This window comes from Triturus cristatus, chromosome 4_1, assembly GCF_964204655.1.
Source record: "Triturus cristatus chromosome 4_1, aTriCri1.1, whole genome shotgun sequence".
In the NCBI taxonomy this organism is placed as follows: domain Eukaryota; kingdom Metazoa; phylum Chordata; class Amphibia; order Caudata; family Salamandridae; genus Triturus; species Triturus cristatus.
In genome coordinates this window covers 818,168,217-818,185,910 of record NC_140585.1, presented here as the reverse complement: position 1 = coordinate 818,185,910, position 17,694 = coordinate 818,168,217, and the positions used below count along the sequence as shown (strand labels likewise).

General features: G+C 47.2%; 1 protein-coding gene across 2 annotated transcripts in view; it reads left to right on the top strand.

Annotated features, from left to right (window-relative positions):
- SAXO6 (stabilizer of axonemal microtubules 6) overlaps positions 1 to 17,694 on the top strand; it is a 621,602-nt gene that overhangs the window by 145,165 nt on the left and 458,743 nt on the right. For both annotated transcript variants that reach the window (XM_085653468.1, XM_085653467.1), the window contains exon 6: positions 5,467 to 5,646. In XM_085653468.1, coding sequence (XP_085509594.1) covers positions 5,467 to 5,646 — 180 coding nt within the window. The remainder of the gene's footprint in view (positions 1 to 5,466; positions 5,647 to 17,694) is intronic.

Below are 17,694 nucleotides of genomic sequence, written 5' to 3'. Positions count from 1 at the left end.
TTACTACTTCTTTGAATTTTCCGTTGGATTAGGCTTAATATAGTCTTGATACATTGAGAAGTCAAAATTGAGGAAATGTTTTCCTTTCTCTAATCTTTTCTGTGCATTATTTACAGTTGTTCAAGATAATAAGAACAAAAAATGTGCTCATGACTGCTAGCTACTCTGATTCAAGCATGTGAATCTATGAAAGTTCCAATACTGGAGTAAGAAAACAATTTACTTACCTGTGACTTTAGTTCTCCTGTATTGGAAACATTCATAGATTCACATGCAGCCCACCCTCCTCCCCTGGGAAAGCTCGACCTTCTGCATCTTTATTGTTATCCTATGGCACTACAGCTACGATAATCTGAAGGTCTGAGGTTCTCTCAGGAGGGTTCTAGAGGGTGAGGCTGATCTTATTGGTTGTTGATTTTATTTGGTCTTTTTTACAAAAAGAGGTGGATATATTAAGAAAACTGGAATGGGCCTAGGCCTGGTTTCTAGTTTGTAATAGCTTTGAATTGCTATTTTTATATACCGGGGACTCGCATCTCAATGATGGGGAATGATTCAGCGCGGGGACACACTAGTGAGTGTAACCAGGCGCTTTATAAGCTCAATTATTATTTATTATTATTATGATTCAAGCATGTGAATCTATGAAAGTTTCCAATACTGGAGACCTAAAGTTACAGGTAAGTAACTTGTTTTATTTGGTTTTTTCACATGGAGATTTTGGCTGCTTCAAATCTCTATGTGAAACTGTGTGGGAAAATGTAAGAATTTGATTGGAAGCCCTGATTGCTGCATGTTATCCCCCAAAACATGAATACATTGTATTCCCAAGTTACCGTAACCTAGGGTAACAGTAAAGGAAATTACCAGCAATTTTATTTGGCCCTTTGTCTTCATGGTACCCAGCTGGAGGACAGAAAGAGAGGTCCAGTAAGGCGAACCATGAGCACCGTAGAAGTAGACAGCTGAAAGTGAGGAAAAGGGGGCCTATTGCCCAGGTAATCCTGGAAGCAGAACAAAGGAGTCACAGGGATGCCAGATCCAACCAATGTCCACATGGAGTGAGGTCTGAAGACCTCAACAGGCATACAATTTGAAACCACCCAAGAGTAATCACAGCATGAACACAAAGACAGATCTGGAGAATAAACAAAGTGTCAATTGCCAAACACCAGCAAGGTTCACAAAAGTTGTGGATATTATATCTCCAAGAACACATATCACTTCACAAGGGAGGATTCAAAGCATGAGAGTCAAGAGAGAGTTGAAGGTTTAACACTGACAGAGGTCAGCTGACTGGGCCAAGCATCGGCCACACAAAACGAAATCTGGGGTGTCACTGATCGCCCAACATAAAACTCATCACAGGAACTAATCTCAGCATGAGAGCAAGTCAGTGCTGGAGACTAAATTGTGTGTAACCTCCACTGTTGCAATAAGCAGTAACCATGCATTGGAATGCCTGGGGATTTCAGAAAGTACATACCATGAAACTCATTTCATAGTAGTTATGAAAGGAGAACAAAGAGAGGGTTGGATATTGTATCAGTATCCTCGCAACGTGTTATTATAAATCTCAAACAGCACAGAAAAAGATAGAACTCTGGACTAAAGGTCCTTGACAACATGTGTGGCTTCACATTTAAGGGATCCCAGAATATGCAAACTATCACAAGAAGAGCAAAAAAAGAGCGTGGGGACTAAGTTGCTATAGTTTAGTTGACCTGGTTCAGTGCACCACACAGGTTGAAATCTGTGAAACTCAGAGCGTCCACAACATTCAAATATGTGACAGAAAAGTAACAATATTGTATTGTTAAAGCTCTGCAACATTTGCACAAAAGGGGCTTTGGATTCTCACAGACTGCCTGCCATATGAACTTTCCATGGCAAAGCCATACTGACTTGAGATAAAATGCAGAATGGATGTCCAAGAAGAGTATAAGGGCAGCAATGATAAATCAGTGACACACACAAAAAGAACAGCCTGGGGAAGTTAAAGATTTTGCAGCATTCATACTCATTGAAGGAAGGTAGTCCTACTGTGGGACAAAAGACCTAGATGAAGAAAAAGATTTTCTAGGGCTGAGCCTGACTATTCTGCAACATCTACCCAAACGGCAGCATGCAAATCTTGGGGGATGATGAAACACAGACATTTCAGGAAGATTGTGAGTCAATACAGAGCTGAAGACTAATTAGGGTATTTGGTCTGTTGTCAGACCTCAGGAACATTGACACTATGCAAAACTTGGTGATCGCAGAATGCCATATGTAAAATTCATTCGAGTGGAGTAAATGTAACTTTTCTGCAAAAATGAAAGCCTGCTAAGCTTTAAGAAAAGGATGACCTTTAAAAAAAAAAACATTTGAGGCCACATAATAATTCCCATGGCATTATAATTAAGGGGGAGTAATCAGCAACCAAAGTGTGGAGACTAGGCAGTTCAAGGTATTTTCAGCCTTGACAGTGTAAACTCCATCAAGCACATCAATTTTTGGCCATTCACAAAGAGCTCCTAGCCTTTCCCACCCTAGACCCCCATCTGTGATGTAGACAGGGCAAGGGCTGGAGTAAATCCCTTTTCAGGTTGGGCGGGAGGTTGGAACTCCTCTAAACATTTTCTATGTTCTTGAAAAGGGTTTCTCCCCAAGACAATGCTGATAAAACAATTGGGTGGCTATGTTTGTATCCCTACTAACAAATAAGATACTTGCATGTAATCAAGAAGCAGTCTAGTAGAGTGGCAATATCGCCAAATTGTTACATTTTACAAATGTGTGCATCTTATTATTTTGTAAACATTTTCGGCAGTCCAAGCTGAGCTTTCAGTTTACTATATTGCCTCATAGCTCTCAACCTAACAGTAAAAGGTTTGCATTATTGCATTAACGAATGATATATTCTACGTAGAACATTTTGTATCTTTGAATGCATGTCTTGCTGTAGCAGCAGAGGATTCCTATTTTACCTGACTATTAAGTGACATGTTAAACTAGCTCCTCATGGGCTTGTGCATTGTCTAGCAATGAAGATTTGTTGTCCTTGAACTCAGATAATATGTCCAGCAGAATCGGCTGTAGGAATTTAACACCACTATATAGCTTGCAATGGACCTATAGACTTCCTTTGGATAGTGTATCTACCCTGACAAGCCTGTTCAGTGGCTGACTAGCATGTAGATGGGCATCAAATTAAGTCTTCTTTTTCATTGGACACTGCCTCCTCGTACATTCTTCTTACAGAGGTTTAGGCCTGCCAGGTCCCCAGTTTTCACAACGCCCAGAGGCAATTGTTTCTTTGTACACCTAACTCCTTGCATGGGAGAGGCCCTTCACCAACCTGATGTCATAACCATCTGAATTCCATCCTTTGTTTTTGGTTGTCAGCCCACCCTCTCTGAGCTAACCCAGGTCTCCTCACTGCTATGAGTCCGGCCTCAAAAAATCATAATAATGTTACTAGACCTGCAGGTTTAGTAACTTGAATAATCTACTCCACCCAAGTAATATACTTGACCCGTAAACGTCTCTCAAATTGTGTGATCCCAAGCAAATATTTTTATTTTACAGTGCCGCCTTTTACTTCTTTATCACAAATCAGAGCACCTTCAAATATGTGAGTTTAGAATTTCTGCTGTACAAAACAAACTGTTTTGTTTGAATAAATAGACTAGACGTTTGCTGCATGTATAATAAGAATCTACCCACATGTAGGGTACACATGATCTCTGACTTGCCTCACAGTTCACTAATAACATTGCCATTAGGGCAGGAGTGTTTCTCAGTTCATTTTTAAAACTCACTGTTAACAAATATATTACTGAAGTCTGAAGTGGTTGCGCACTATCATTTACAGATAGTAACGTTCCTATTGAAATGGCCAAACACTTTCCCATTAACATGCAGTTTTAGTGATAAAACTATATAGTGTATAACAATAATGATTAATAAACAGTTGAGACTTGATGCATTTAATTGAGATAGGTATTTTTCAAATATATGTGCAAATCTCCATTGAAGAATGTGGTGGGGTTCATGGGAACAAGTCTTGCCCCATCTTTGCAGCCTGATTCACCGACAGGAACCGAGGCATAATTTGATGCTGCAATGTGGATCATTGTGAAGCTGTCATGTGCTTTTAAGTCTAAACTTGTTCATTGTACAGTGGTACTAGTCATTTGAAGCCATGTCTGTGGAATGTGAAGCAGTACTGGACAACTGTTGTTGCACATGTGCACTCCAACGCTATGATGAGCAGCAGTTTTCTGGTGATAATATGCATTACTGCAGTTCAAGATGTCCATTGTGCTTTAACACCACACATGCATGTGATGTCATTTATTTAATAGAATGTTGTTTAGATCTAATGAACTGTTATGTCTTCCAGCGTCATACGATGAAATTTCATGTGATCCCATTATAGGGTCTAAAGTCTTATGAAGTAACTTCTGGAGATATCATTATGCTCATTGGTGATTTAGAAACCTGAAAGATCTTACCTCTTTTGGGTCAGAACATATACTAACAACCCACATTTCTATGCACTTTGAACCCTGCTGCACCCCCTCTAAGCTAAGCAAGTACTGTGACCAATTCCCAGCTCTGCCAATTTGCCTTATTCATGATGTGTTGCTAATATGCTCTTCCTTCCGTTAATGTAACCTGCACACTGTTCACTAGTGCATTTTAATTTCTGAATAGCTGCACCCTGTACTGTTCTAGTACCGCTACCTCTCCTCATACACACCTTTCTGAACATAGTTTTCATTGCCACAGAAATCATAGGATCTTGCACCTGTCTATAGGCAAATAGCTTGATGTCTTTCTATTGCTGTTTCATAACTCTAAAATTGACTCACCAGAGTAACATTCTTGAGAACATACCTGAGGCCTTATCTTCATAGATCGATCAATGCTAGATTGCTAGGGAATCCACAAACTATGTGAGTTCTGTTTGGAATATTTATATGTAAATGTCTCTTATGTGGCCATCATGAAAATCACATAGAAACAGCCCTCCTGGGCCTACATTTGACCTCATTACTATATAATGTCCATACTATTGCAATACTTGCAGTACTGATAGTTTAGCACTATGCATCCAACTTTAAATACAAGCAGTCAGAAGGTGCATTTGTTTCGATTCGATTAACTATTTCTCCAGCATATACAATGTATAAAGTAACTTGAGCCACGAGCTGAATGAATGATTTCATTTGCATCTGCTTGTTTGTTTTGTTGTCTGAACGATAGGCTTTATTTAGAGTCAGTGAAACTCAAAATTTCAACATAACCTAGATAAGATTTGGGCTAGGTGCCATGGAGTTCTTCTTGAAAATTAATCGATGCAAGATCATCTCAGTTTCTTGCTGCACTGACATTTAGTCCGTTGAGTGGAGGTACTGCTTCTACAAAACTTCATTGACTCCTCTGAACCTTTTCTTGGTGTATTTCCCTCCTCAGATGATCTATAATAAAAATACATCTATACAACCATTCAGTTCTGATATAATTCCTCGTGAAACTGAATATCACCATCAGTTCAAAGGATCGCCTCAAGCTCAAGGGCCAAAATTGAGACGGGATTGGGAAGAAAAAGAAAGTCGTCTTCATGAACCAGAGGAGATCTCTCCAGAAAAGAAGGTATTTTGCCAATATTTGTTTTGAATTTTTACTCCATTATTTTTCTTTCTGTTTGAATCACTAGCACAATCCCTCTGAAGGGCTAATTAAGGCTATACTCAGTTTTTAAAAACTCTACAAATACCAAAATCATCAAAATTCAAATTGACACAGCAAATATCGGACCAAAAAGCTGTCCAATTATAATGCTTGCAATTAATCTTCATCCCCTTTAAATACAGCCATGCAATGTTTGAAGAATATGCTCTTTGATAAATTTGATAAATTTAAACCCATTGAAATACCTCAACCCTTCAAATTTCAGGCCTCTCCCCCAGTAAATAGGAAATAAAAGAATACCTAGTGAGAATTCAGGGACATTTCCCTAAATGCAAAGCCTCTACTAATTTCACTGACATTATCTTGTCAACTATAGCTAAAGATCTGATTTATCACCTTGCATTTGATCTCTTTTTAGAATGAGCTGGCGAATAGGTATCTTGTTCTTGGCACATTTTCTGGCATATTTCCTGTAGTAAAGTCTGACCACTTTCGAAGAAACCCTCAGTTGGTGCAGAGAATCCAAATATATTTAGAAAGGTTTTGGGCCATCCCTTTTTAGTGAAGGCAGTCAAAAACTGTATAGCCATGCAATTGAGACAACACATCTATAACAATGATCTCTTTGATGAATTTCAATCAGATTTCAGACCAGGTTGCAGTACGAGGCTGCCTTGCCAGAGGTTTTATATATCACCTTTTGTACATGAGACACATATTTCTTGAACTGTCAACAACATTTTATCTGATCAGTCATACCTTATGTATTTCTTTCTTCAAAGACCTTATGGTAATTTATGAGGTAGTTTTTGACATATTCTCCCATGCTTAACTAATCACTATCAAGATGCCAATGCTGATATACGATTCACACTTTTTTATCCTGGTGCATTGACTTGAAACAATGTCACCTCCACAACCTCTTTTTCCGTTAGAATTATTCAGAATTTATTCAAAGATTCACATATGTCAATTATAACCAAAAGATTTTTTTACATTTAAAATGTTTTCTTTCCTTTTCATACCAAACTGCCTTCTCCCACAAACAACACTATTCAAAACATCCTAAACAGTTCCAAATCATTCTCTTTCACACCACACCCGCTTCACACTCTCACCTGCTTCACACTCTCAACCAATCCTTTCTAACACTCCTACTCTCACTCAACTAACAATCCAGCAATCCAACAAACAACCCCACTTTAAATCATTCGAATTAGAACCACTACAAAAACAAATCCAATAAACACATGGGCCAAACAAGACAATATTTAAAAATTACAAAAATGTTCAACTTCTAAAACAGTAATTCTTGCACTTGGTCTGGCCACCACAAGGTCTACGCGTTTCGAACCCCCCAGAATCCGGGGTTCTCCTCAGGACCAGATAACTGGAAAACAAAAAACTCAATCTTAATTTTATGCCATACTGGCATGTATGCCACCTTCCTCTAAAAGCCCTCCTCTCCAGGAGTGCGCTTACCTTAGTTCTTGTGGCAAGTTCAGACGATCTCTGCTGCACTATATTCCAAAAGTCAGAGCAACCATCCTATGGATGAAAAATGAAATCACAATCAAAAAACCTGATCCCAGACTGAATTAGTCCCAGTCAAAGAGTCTGAACTGAAAACGTGAAAGTCTCTTACATGTTTTGCGGTAGTCGGTCGGGGGCCGAGAGCCGTTTTCTCTCAAGTGTGTGGTGAAGTCTCAGGCGAGGGTCTTAAAACAAATCTGGGGAACAGGAGGAAAATTCCTTATTAGTTTGGGGGAGAAGGAGTAACTATCAAATTAATAAGAAACAAAAGAGGGTATGACCTGCCTATTGAAAATATGTGTAAATCCAACACCGTTTATTCATGCGAGCCTCGGTTGGCTTGTTCTGGGAGAAAATAGGGTTGAAAAAATGAATTTTAGTCTGATGGAGATGCACTGTCTGCAATCTACTGTGTCAACGTTCTGCCATAATTCCAACAAGTTAAAGAAGGTTATCCATCAAAATTGGCACTTGATAAAGAATTTGGACCAGTCTTTGGCTTCTGATAGAGGCTATGGCGAGTTTGGTGGCCCTCCTCCCCCATGCTTGGTTGCGGGCTGGTGTCTTTCCGGAGAATGTTCAGGAGCGTCTTGTGGATTTACCTTTTGATGGGACTTTATTAATTCACACCCATGCGGACTCCGCTATTCAGAGACTCCTTGCGGGGCTCCGTTCCCCTCCCCCTCCGTAAGCTTCGGTTGATCCTTCCTCCGGCGTCTTCTGGGAGTCGCTTATCCCTCCTTTCTCTTGGGACCTTATGTTTTGGTAGGCCCGTTGTGTGCTGTGTGCGGCTTGGACTGCCTTCACGGTCCTTCAGTTGACCCCTCTATTCTTTTGGCTGTTGGTTCAGCCCTTTAGCTTGTAATGAGTGTTTTTTGCTGTTAAGTGCAGCTGTATAGGTCCTCAGGTTGGACCCTTTGTGTCTTATTCTTGACCTCTGCTGCAGGTTGCCCTAAGAGGTGTTTGGCTGATTTGTAAGCTACCTGTGGTGTTTCCCACAGGTCTTTTATGTTCTTGTCCTCTGCTGTGGGTTTCCCTAAGAGGTGTTTCCCTGTTTTTGTTCAGGGACGATTCATACCCTAGGTGGGGTATTTGTTGGCTATTGTATAGCCCTGTCTTAAGCTAGGCGGGCGTGGATGCCTTCTCAGGTTCCTTGCTTTTTCCTGGCGTCACGGTATACCGCTTAGTGCGGTCTTTCTCTTTCTTTTTCTTCCGCCCTTGCGCAGCTTGCGCTGCTCCAGGTTTTGTCTTGCTCAGTCTCCGAGGGTGTTTCTATCCGTCTTCCATAGGGTCCCTTCCCTCTTCGCCTCTAGATCGCCGGACCGACCTTTGTCGTGCTGATTCTGGCGTCGTGTCTCGGTGTTTTCACCTAGTTCTCCGCCGTTTCGACCGGGGCCTGTCTGCCTTGTGTTTCGAGGGGACTGGTTCTCCTGGTGCTCTCCTGTGTTCTGGTTGCCGGCTTTTGTTCGGTACTGCCTGTTTCTGTTTCTCTTCTGGCCTGCCCCGCTTCTATTCGGGGGCTGGTGGTGCTCCTCGTCTTGTGCTCGACTTGTTCTGAGCTGCTGCTACATGGTATTGTCAGCTGTCTGCTGCACGCTCCTGGTAGTTTTGGTTCCCCTCCGTGGGCCTCGCCGTGTCAGCGTGTGCCCCTGTCTCTTGCTTGTTGGAGCTTGCGTGTCTGTGTCCTCTTTGTCACGTCTGCGCTTCTCGGCTGTGGTACCGTTCAGGCCTTGTTCCCTGCTTTGGGATAGACACCCATTCAGCTGTCCCCTTCGCTGTGTGTGTGTTCTCCTGCCTCCGATCCATCTCTTCTCCTTGGATTTTGAGGTGGTTCTTTTCTTTCTTTGTTACTCGCCTGGTGCCGTTTGTCCCTCTGGGTTTTCCGGCAGACGCCTTTTGCCCCTCGTGTAGGCTTGTGGTATCCTGGCCTTTCCTTCTCCTTGTTCTTGCTTGCTTTTGCTTGGTAGGGGCTGGGCCGTTCTTCCTGTCCCACGACACATCCCCTGTTGGGGCCCTGTGTTCTTCCAAGCTGGTGAGGTTCTCTCGCAGACCCTCCTCCCCTCTGGGTATAGCTCGGGTATCTATTTTACGTTAAGGTATCTGCGGCTAGTGGTCTCTATCAGATGTACAAGTTACTCACCTTCGGTAACGATATATCTGGTAGAGACGATTCTAGACGCAGATTCCTTCACGGCCCGCCCTCCCTCCCCGTTCTGCGAGGACGCTTCTGCTGGTCTTCTGCACTCTCCTCCCTCCAGGTGGCTTTATCTTCTGCGGGTGCCCTCTTTTTCCCTGGCGGAATGCTTCGTTCTGTTTATTTGTTCCACTCTACTTTGTGGTAATTGGGCGGTAGGTTCATGGGTACTTTTGCATCCCTGCACCCTGGTTTGCCAGTGTGGGGCCTACTTCTACTCTTCTCCTCCTTTTTCATTGCTCTGGGGGTTTTGACTCCTCTGCAGTCCTCTGGGTCGGGGGTTCTTGTCTGTGCCTCAGCCTTTTGCTCTTTCCAGGGGATACGACGCTCCTTGAGGGTATTGTCTTGGGGTACTTTGTCGTTACTCCTTGTTGTCCTTCACTGTTTTAGATTGTGTTTGCAGTCTCTCTGTCGTCTGCCACGGCATTTTTCACATGTTTTTCTACCTCGAGGGAGGATGTCGTCTTTGCTTTCCGGAGTTGCTTCTCGGAGCGGTGCTCTCCTCTTTCCCTTCCATGCTTTTCAGTAGTGTGGTGCTGGCACTGTCCCTACTGGTGCTGTTCCTCACCATTGGTTCCTTCCCCTTCTGTTTCTCGGATTTTTTGCACACTGTTACCATACTCTCACAGTTTTGTTTGTGATGGCTCCTCGTTGCGGCGCAGAAAAATTCTCAGAAGAAAACTGACATCAGCGTGCCGGGGTGGGACTTGTGTGACCTCGTTGGCATCGCGTTCGCGGACTGCGTCAGGGCGAGGTCGCTTGGTGCCACCCCCGGCGCGCAGAGATGCTTTGGCGGAATTTTCCGGATCCAGTCTCACGCCTGGGGATAATTCTACGTTTAGGAATCTGCGGCTAGAATCATCTCTACCAGAAACATCGTTACCGAAGGTAAGTAGCTTGTACTTCAGCTCCACTATTTGGTTTTAAGAAAGATAGGAGCATTGCCAATCCTGTCGTCAGAGCAGCATTACCAAGACCAAGAACTAGTACACTACTGGATTTTATAGGGCTGCCACCAGTATCTGGACATCACAAATGCGGCACATGCGTGTGTTGTGAGACCACGTTAGAGGGGAAGAACTAAGGTAAGCGCACTACTGGAGAGGAGGGCTTTTGGAGGAAGGGGGCATACATGCCAGTATGGCATAAAATTAAGATTGAGTTTTTTGTTTTCCAGCTTTCTGGTCCTGAGGAGAACCCCGGATTCTGGGGGGCTCGGAACACGCAGACCTTGTGGTGGTCAAACCAAGTGCAAGAATTACTGTTTTAGAAATTGAACATTTTTGTAATTTTGAAACATTGTCTTGTTTGGCCCATGTGTTTATTGGATTTGTTTTTGTAGTGGGTCTAATTCAAATGATTTAAAGTGGGTGTGGTAGTCTATAGTCCCTAACGGGGTGGCGGGTCCGCAAATAAGCCGTCTACTACCACTGTATTGATTCTGCCTTTATTTTCAACTCGTTTGGAAGGGTTGGCAAAGGAGAACCAAGTATAATCAGGAGTTATTTCCTCACAGTCACAGGTATCATAAGAAAACAAAACAGTCTTTGTCCGAGGGGTCTTCCTTGTGGGTGCGGTCTTTTAGGGGATACGTCGCCTTCAATGTTCCGTAGTCCGCCACTTGAGGGGCTCGGTGGTTGAAGGGAGGAAAGAAAAGAAAAGAAAACAGGTCTGAGTCACTGCTACTCTCCGTATTCGCTGTGTGCTACCATCACCGAAGGAGCGTGTAGGGAGGGAAGTGCGGGAGTCGGGGAGGGTCTCACCCTGTTCTGGTGCCTCACTGCCCTTCACAACCTCCCCACCAACCCCACCCAGAAGGTCCCCGGAGAGCCACTTGCCTCGAGCCACGGCCCGTTCCCCGGACCGCGGCGCTGGGACCCGGGGCGTCTTCTCCTCCCTGCAGCCCACCGGGTTTGTTCGCCGTAAAGACCTCGATGTTTCTCCTGGGTCCGCCGTTTTCCGACTCGCCGTCCTGCACTCCTCTCGTCCGCCGATCTCCTCCGCTCGTCGCTGCTCCTTCCTGTACTCTCCTCGTCCGCCGTTCTCCTACGCTTCTCTCTCCTTCTTCCGTGGTCTCTCCTCTTTTCAGCCGGCCTGCTTCCCCTTCCGTTGTTGGCTCCTCCCCCAAGGTTGGTGCGAACGCTAGACCGTCTCCTGCTTCCGGAGCGGAGCCCAGCGGCACAGCCCCGCTCCACTTCCGGTCCGTCTCGTGCTCACAGTGGGGTTGTTTGTTGGATTGCTGGATTGTTAGTTGAGTGAGAGTAGGAGTGTTAGGAAAGGATTGGTTGAGAGTGTGACGCGGGTGTGGTGTGAAAGAGAATGCTTTGGAACTGTTTAGGATGTTTTGAATAGTGTTGTTTGTGGGAGAAGGTAGTTTGGTATGAAAAGAAAAGAAAACATTTTAAATGTAAAAAAATCTTTTGGTTATAATTGACATATGTGAATCTTTGAATACATTCTGAATAATTCTAACGGAAAAAGAGGTTGTGGAGGTGACATTGTTTCAAGTCAATGCACCAGGATAAAAAAGTGTGAATCGTATATCAGCATTGGTATCTTGTTGTTTCTTGTTCTAATAGGGCTCAGCTTTGCTGATTGGAGCCTAAACCCATTCTAGTTCCTTAACAGGAGCATTATCATTATCAGGAGCCTAAAAATGGAAGCATCTCATAGTTCTGTCACTGATTCAAATGCCGTACCAGAGAGATCCGTTTTGTCGGCCACTTTCTGTAAAGTCCCTTATTGGCATCCTTAGGAATTCTGCAAGTTGGTACTCCACATATCGCTCTCTGCCTCTATCCACACCTTTTGAAAACGTTTCCCGTATTTCTTGTGTACCTTTCTTTCCCTACTTATTATGTGCCTTCACGCCTCCTTCTCTGTATTCACCAAATCTTCTTAGTATTTAAATCTGACAGTATGTTCACCCTCGCCCCTTTTCTCCAGTCCAGTGGTTCTCATGCTGTGGTCTGAGGATTAATGGGGGTTTGCAAGGCCTACTCAGGAGGTCTGTGACTGTTTTACAAAATTAAATAATTTTAACATTAATAAATTTTAAAAAGTATATACACTTAAAGAAGCAAAATTTTAAACTTTGTCTGATTTTGAATTAAAGACAATATATCTGAAAGAAACACGTTAGTTAGATTCCTTACCTTAGAATATCCCCAGGCGTCAGGCAGGATCCGGAAAGATTTTTCGTCAGCAATACCCTTGCGCGTCGCTAGGCGTCGTCTGTGGCTCCTCGTCCGTCGTTGGCGTCGTGATCGCCGGGATGACGTCGTCGGAGTACTTAGACGCCGCCCTCGCGCGCTGACGTTAGTTCTTTTTTCCGCGCCAGTAAGGGCAGATAAGGAAAGAGCATACCCTTTAGTCACTTTTTGACTAAACTTTTTGGACTTTTTTGGTTCATCTTTCGAGTCGACCTCGACTCCTGGTGCTGGTAGGGATGCCCGGTTTCAAGTCGTGCGACGCCTGTAACCGACTGATGTCGGTTACGGATCACCACCGTCGATGTCTCTACTGCCTTGGGGCCAACCATGATGCCGAGTCGGGCCCCGACTGCCTGGCTGAGATCCACACATTTCTCCGGGGATGTCCAGAGCACCCTCATGGACATGCCCTTCGATGGCTGTCGCCCTTTTGGCGACAAAGCGGATAGTGCACTGGAGCGCTTTAAGGACTCCAGGGCTACGGCCAAGTCCTTGGGCCTCTCGGCACGCGCCCGCAAGCTTCCGCTTTTCGCCCCTTTCACCCCCAACCGTCCGTCTAGCCACAGGCCGCAGAACTAACCTTAACGCGGTCGCAGACATAGATTCCGCTGAGGCAGAGCAGGGGGACAGAGAGCCGGTCAGCCCACATCTGCCCCCGCAGCATCTGCCTCAAAGCCTTCCTAGTCCGACCTTTCAGGCCCATTCCACGCCAGTGGGAGGCAGAGTTCACCATCACCTGCTCCACTGGCATACCATCGCGTCGGACAGGTGGGTGCTGCAAATCGCCTTCCCTTCGAGGTGACCCCTCCAGCCATGCCACCGCAGTACCACCGCATGTCATGGGATCACTTGCAACTTCTGCAGGAGGAAGTTACGGCCCTCTTGGCCAAGGGGGCCATCGAGCGCGTTCCTGGCCCAGAAGTAGGTTGGGGTTGTTACTCCCACTATTTTCTGGTTCCCAAGAAGGGCAAAGGGGGCCTACACCCTATCTTGGACCTCAGGAGTGTCAAGACCTTCCTCCCGAAGGAGAAGTTCAAGATGCTCACCTTAGCTCAGGTTCTGGCTGCCCTAGTCCCTGGAGACTGGATGGTAGCGTTGGAATTGCAGGACGAATATTTCCACATATCCGTCCTGCCGGCCCACCGGCGTTACCTGCGGTTCACGGTAGGCCACGAGCACTTTCAGTTTACCGTGCTCCCCTTCGGCCTCACCAGTGCCCCTCGGGTGTTCACAAAAGTGATGGCGGTGGTCGCAGCTCATCTGCACAGATTAGGGGTTCCAGTCTTACCCTATGTCGACGACTGGTTGTTGAAGGCGGGCTCGCCCCAGGCAGTCGTCTCCCACCTCCAGTCTACGGCCGACCTCCTGCATTTGCTGGGGTTCTCCATCAACGTGCCAAAGTCGCATCTGAGACCCTCCCAGAAGCTTCTTTTCATCGGAGCGGTTCTGGACTCGATGCTGTTTCGGGTCTATCCTCCGGAACAGCGGGTTCGGGATATTCAGGCTCTGATTCCGATCTTTCAACCTTTATCCAGCGTTTCGGTCAGGTTGGTGCTGCGGCTGCTAGCCTCCTGAATCCTGCTGGTACATCACGCCAGGTGGCAGATGCGGGCTCTGCAGTGGGACCTGAAGTTCCAGTGGGCTCAACATCGGGGCAACCTGTTCGACCTCGTCCTGATCTCGGAGGGCACTGCAAGACAGTTGCAGTGGTGGCTCACGGACCGCGATTGGGTCAGTGGCAGATCCCTCTCCCTACCCCAGCCGGAGCATGTGGTGGTGACAGATGCGTCCCTCCTGGGATGGGAGGGCCACATGGGAGAGGCAGAGATCAGAGGCCTCTGGTCTCCGGCGGAATCCTGGCTCCATATCAACCTATTGGAGCTGCGGGTGATCTGGCTTGCACTGAAGGCATTCCTTCCCTCTGTTCGGGGAAGTATAGTGCAGGTGTTCACGAACAACACCACCGCCATGTGGTATTGCAACAAACTGGGCGGGGTCGTGGACCCTTTGTCAGGAAGGAGGCTCTGCGCCTCTGGACATGGCTGGAACATCAGGGCATCACCCTGGTGGTTCAACACCTGGCGGGCTCTCTGAACGCCAGGGCGGACAAACTCAGCCGCCGGTGCATGATGGATCACGAATGGCGTCTGAACGTGGACGTGGCGCAAGGTCTCTTTCGGCAGTGGGGAGAGCCTTGGTTAGATCTATTCGCCACCGAAGAGAACGCGCAATGTCATCAGTTCTGCGCGTTGAAATTTCCAAGGCGGCACTCGCTCGGAGACGCCTTTCGTCGCGAGTGGAGTTGCGGTCTGTTGTACACCTTTCCGTCTATACCACTTTTGCCCAGAGTGCTTATTGGGCCTAACGTCCTTGAGGTAGCTTGGCTCAGGTCAAAAGGCTTTTATCCCAATCCGGCACATCGTGTTTGCATCACACCTTAACGCCACACCACTTAAAAATGACACTACACCGGATAATTATAAAGTTTACCAGAAGTCTTTATCTTTCCTTCTTAAACGTGGTTACTCAGGTTCACATAACAGGGTAAAACATTACAGTGCATTTAATTTGACAGTACCATTCCCTTCTTTACTTTTCTACAGCCGCTACTTAAACACCCCCTAGATTCCCATCCTGCCTTGACTCAGGAGCGCTAAGTTAAATCCTTCCAGAGAGCGCTCCGCACAGCATTTACATATTCCACAATTTCAGAGAATCATTTAGTCTACACGGTGTTCTTCTGACAGATGGTTTCCCTAACGGCTATACTTTCTGACTCTTATACTGTCACCAATAATCAATCTATTACATTTAGGTGCTAAGCTGGAGATTTACTCTGCTGCTGGCAATCAATCGGTTACCTCTAAGCAGTTTACATGTAGATTACTTACTCCCTAGAAAATAATCCATTACATTTTAGCATTATACATGAACTTTTGCTGTTACTGGAGATTAAACTGCTATTTCCAGCGCTATACTTGAGATCCTTATTACGCAGACTTCAGTCTCACGTGTGGTTATGTCAATGTACCAGTATTATTAGCCTAGAACCTGGCTTCCCCAGGGACCGGCAATTGGGTATGACAGGACATCATCTGTCCGTAACTGCCTACTCTCTTGTGCCCTCCTGGGCTCTCCCCCCTTCTTTCTATGCCCAGCTTACTGTGTAATCACGTTGTCCTCCGCTCGGGAAGTTCAGCAGGACCTGGAGCTGAGTTCCCCCTTCTTCGGGACTGACGGGGCTCACTGCGCCGGCAAAGAGATCTCTTTAAAGGGGAGGAGTGCGAAAAACAAGGCACACCCACCGATCACCTCCCCCAAGGACTACCCTGTTGGTAGATCTCCTCCGCTGGTGAAAGCCTTGCTCTGACGCTCCCCACAGCCGCGGGTCTCACTCCCCAGCGGACTCCGCAGGACAGGCGCTGTCTCGGATTAAATCCGTGTCTGCTGGAAGGCGCGCCCACAGCCACCAGAAGCAGCGCGGCTTGCGGGGGCGCGGCATTCCACTTCTACCGGCAACAGTGGGGCGGCGCTTCGGCCCCTCTCACGTGACCCGAGGACGGCGGCTTCAAGGCCTGTCACGTCCCTCTCTCCCTGCGGATGATTCTCCTCACCCGGACAGCGGCGTCGCTTGCTCACCAGTCACTCACATGAAGCCCCTTCACAGAACTCTCGGCAACAGCGAGCCACCTCCAGAGGATAACAGGCAACCCTCCGATCTCTGGGTGGCGGCGGTGATCGTTCCAGGTAGAGACTCGTGGAAAGAAAGGGGGGGGGACTGAACTTAAGGGTGCCAGGATTTCTCCGTTGCAGATGATTGGGATAACAAAGCTCTCTTATTTACTGGGCGTGGACATCTCCTCTTCAGTCAGGGATGATGGATAATCGCTAAGGCCAGTCTGATTCAACATCCCAGGCACAACATGGATGAGGGAAAGGTAGTCCCAGACAGCGATTCTTCCCCTGGTCCTCTTTCAGGGATACTGACTACATGAGAGCCCCCAGGGTAACGATGACCATCTGAAAGAAACACGTTAGTTAGATTCCTCACCTTAGAATATCCCCAGGCGTCAGACTGGATCCGGAAGATTTTTCGTCAGCAATACCCCTTGCACGTCGCTAGGCGTCGTCTGCGGCTCCGCGTCCGTCGTCGGCGTCGTGCGCCGGAATGACGTCGTCGGAGTACTTAGACGCCGCCCTCGCGCGCTGACGTCAGTTCTTCTTTTTTCCGCGCCAGTAAGCGCAGATCCGGGAGAGCTACCCCTTTAGTCAATTTTTGACTAACTTTTTTGATCCTTTTTGATCTTGTCTCGACTCCGGTGCCGGTAGGATGCCTGGTTTTAAAGCCTGTGCTGACTGTAGCCGCTTGATGTCGGTTACGGACCATCACCGCCGGTGCCTTTACTGCTTGGGCCTCGACCACGACGCGGAGTCGTGTTCGGACTGCAAGGCCCTGACCTCGAAGGCTAGACGGGAGCGGTCCCGTAAGCTTCTCGAGATTCGCCACACGGCTCCGCGCGCCTCTCGATCCCGGTCCAGGAGGAGGTCCAAGGATCGGTCACGGAGCCGCAGCCGACGTCACCATCGGTCGTCGGGATCCAAGTCTTCGGGTAAGTCGAAGCATTCCAAGAAGTCCAAGAGGCGACACCGTTCTTCGGACTCCCCTCGCCGGTCGCACGACTCGGCCGAGGGTCAGGGTGGTTCCACCCCCGCGGCTCCGGCGGAGCCGCAGGCGCCGCGCAAGTCCCCATACCCACCGGTCCCTGGGACTGACGCGATGCCGGCGGAAGTCAGCGCCTTCCTCTCGGCCATGAGGAGCCTGGCTCCGCCGTCGACGCCCGCTGGCGCGCCTTCGGGCCCCGCGGACCCGACTGGGTTGCCTTGCCTGCCGGTGGCTCCGGCCCCGGCGCCGTTGACGGCTCCGGCCTCGACGCCGCAGGCGCCCGAGGGACCCGTTCCCGAGTCCCCGCCTACGCCGGTCGACCTCGTGACGCCTCCTCCGCCGGCGTCGACACCGGTACCACCCCCGACGTCGACTCCGCTCGACGTTGAGCCCCAGTTCAGCCCCAC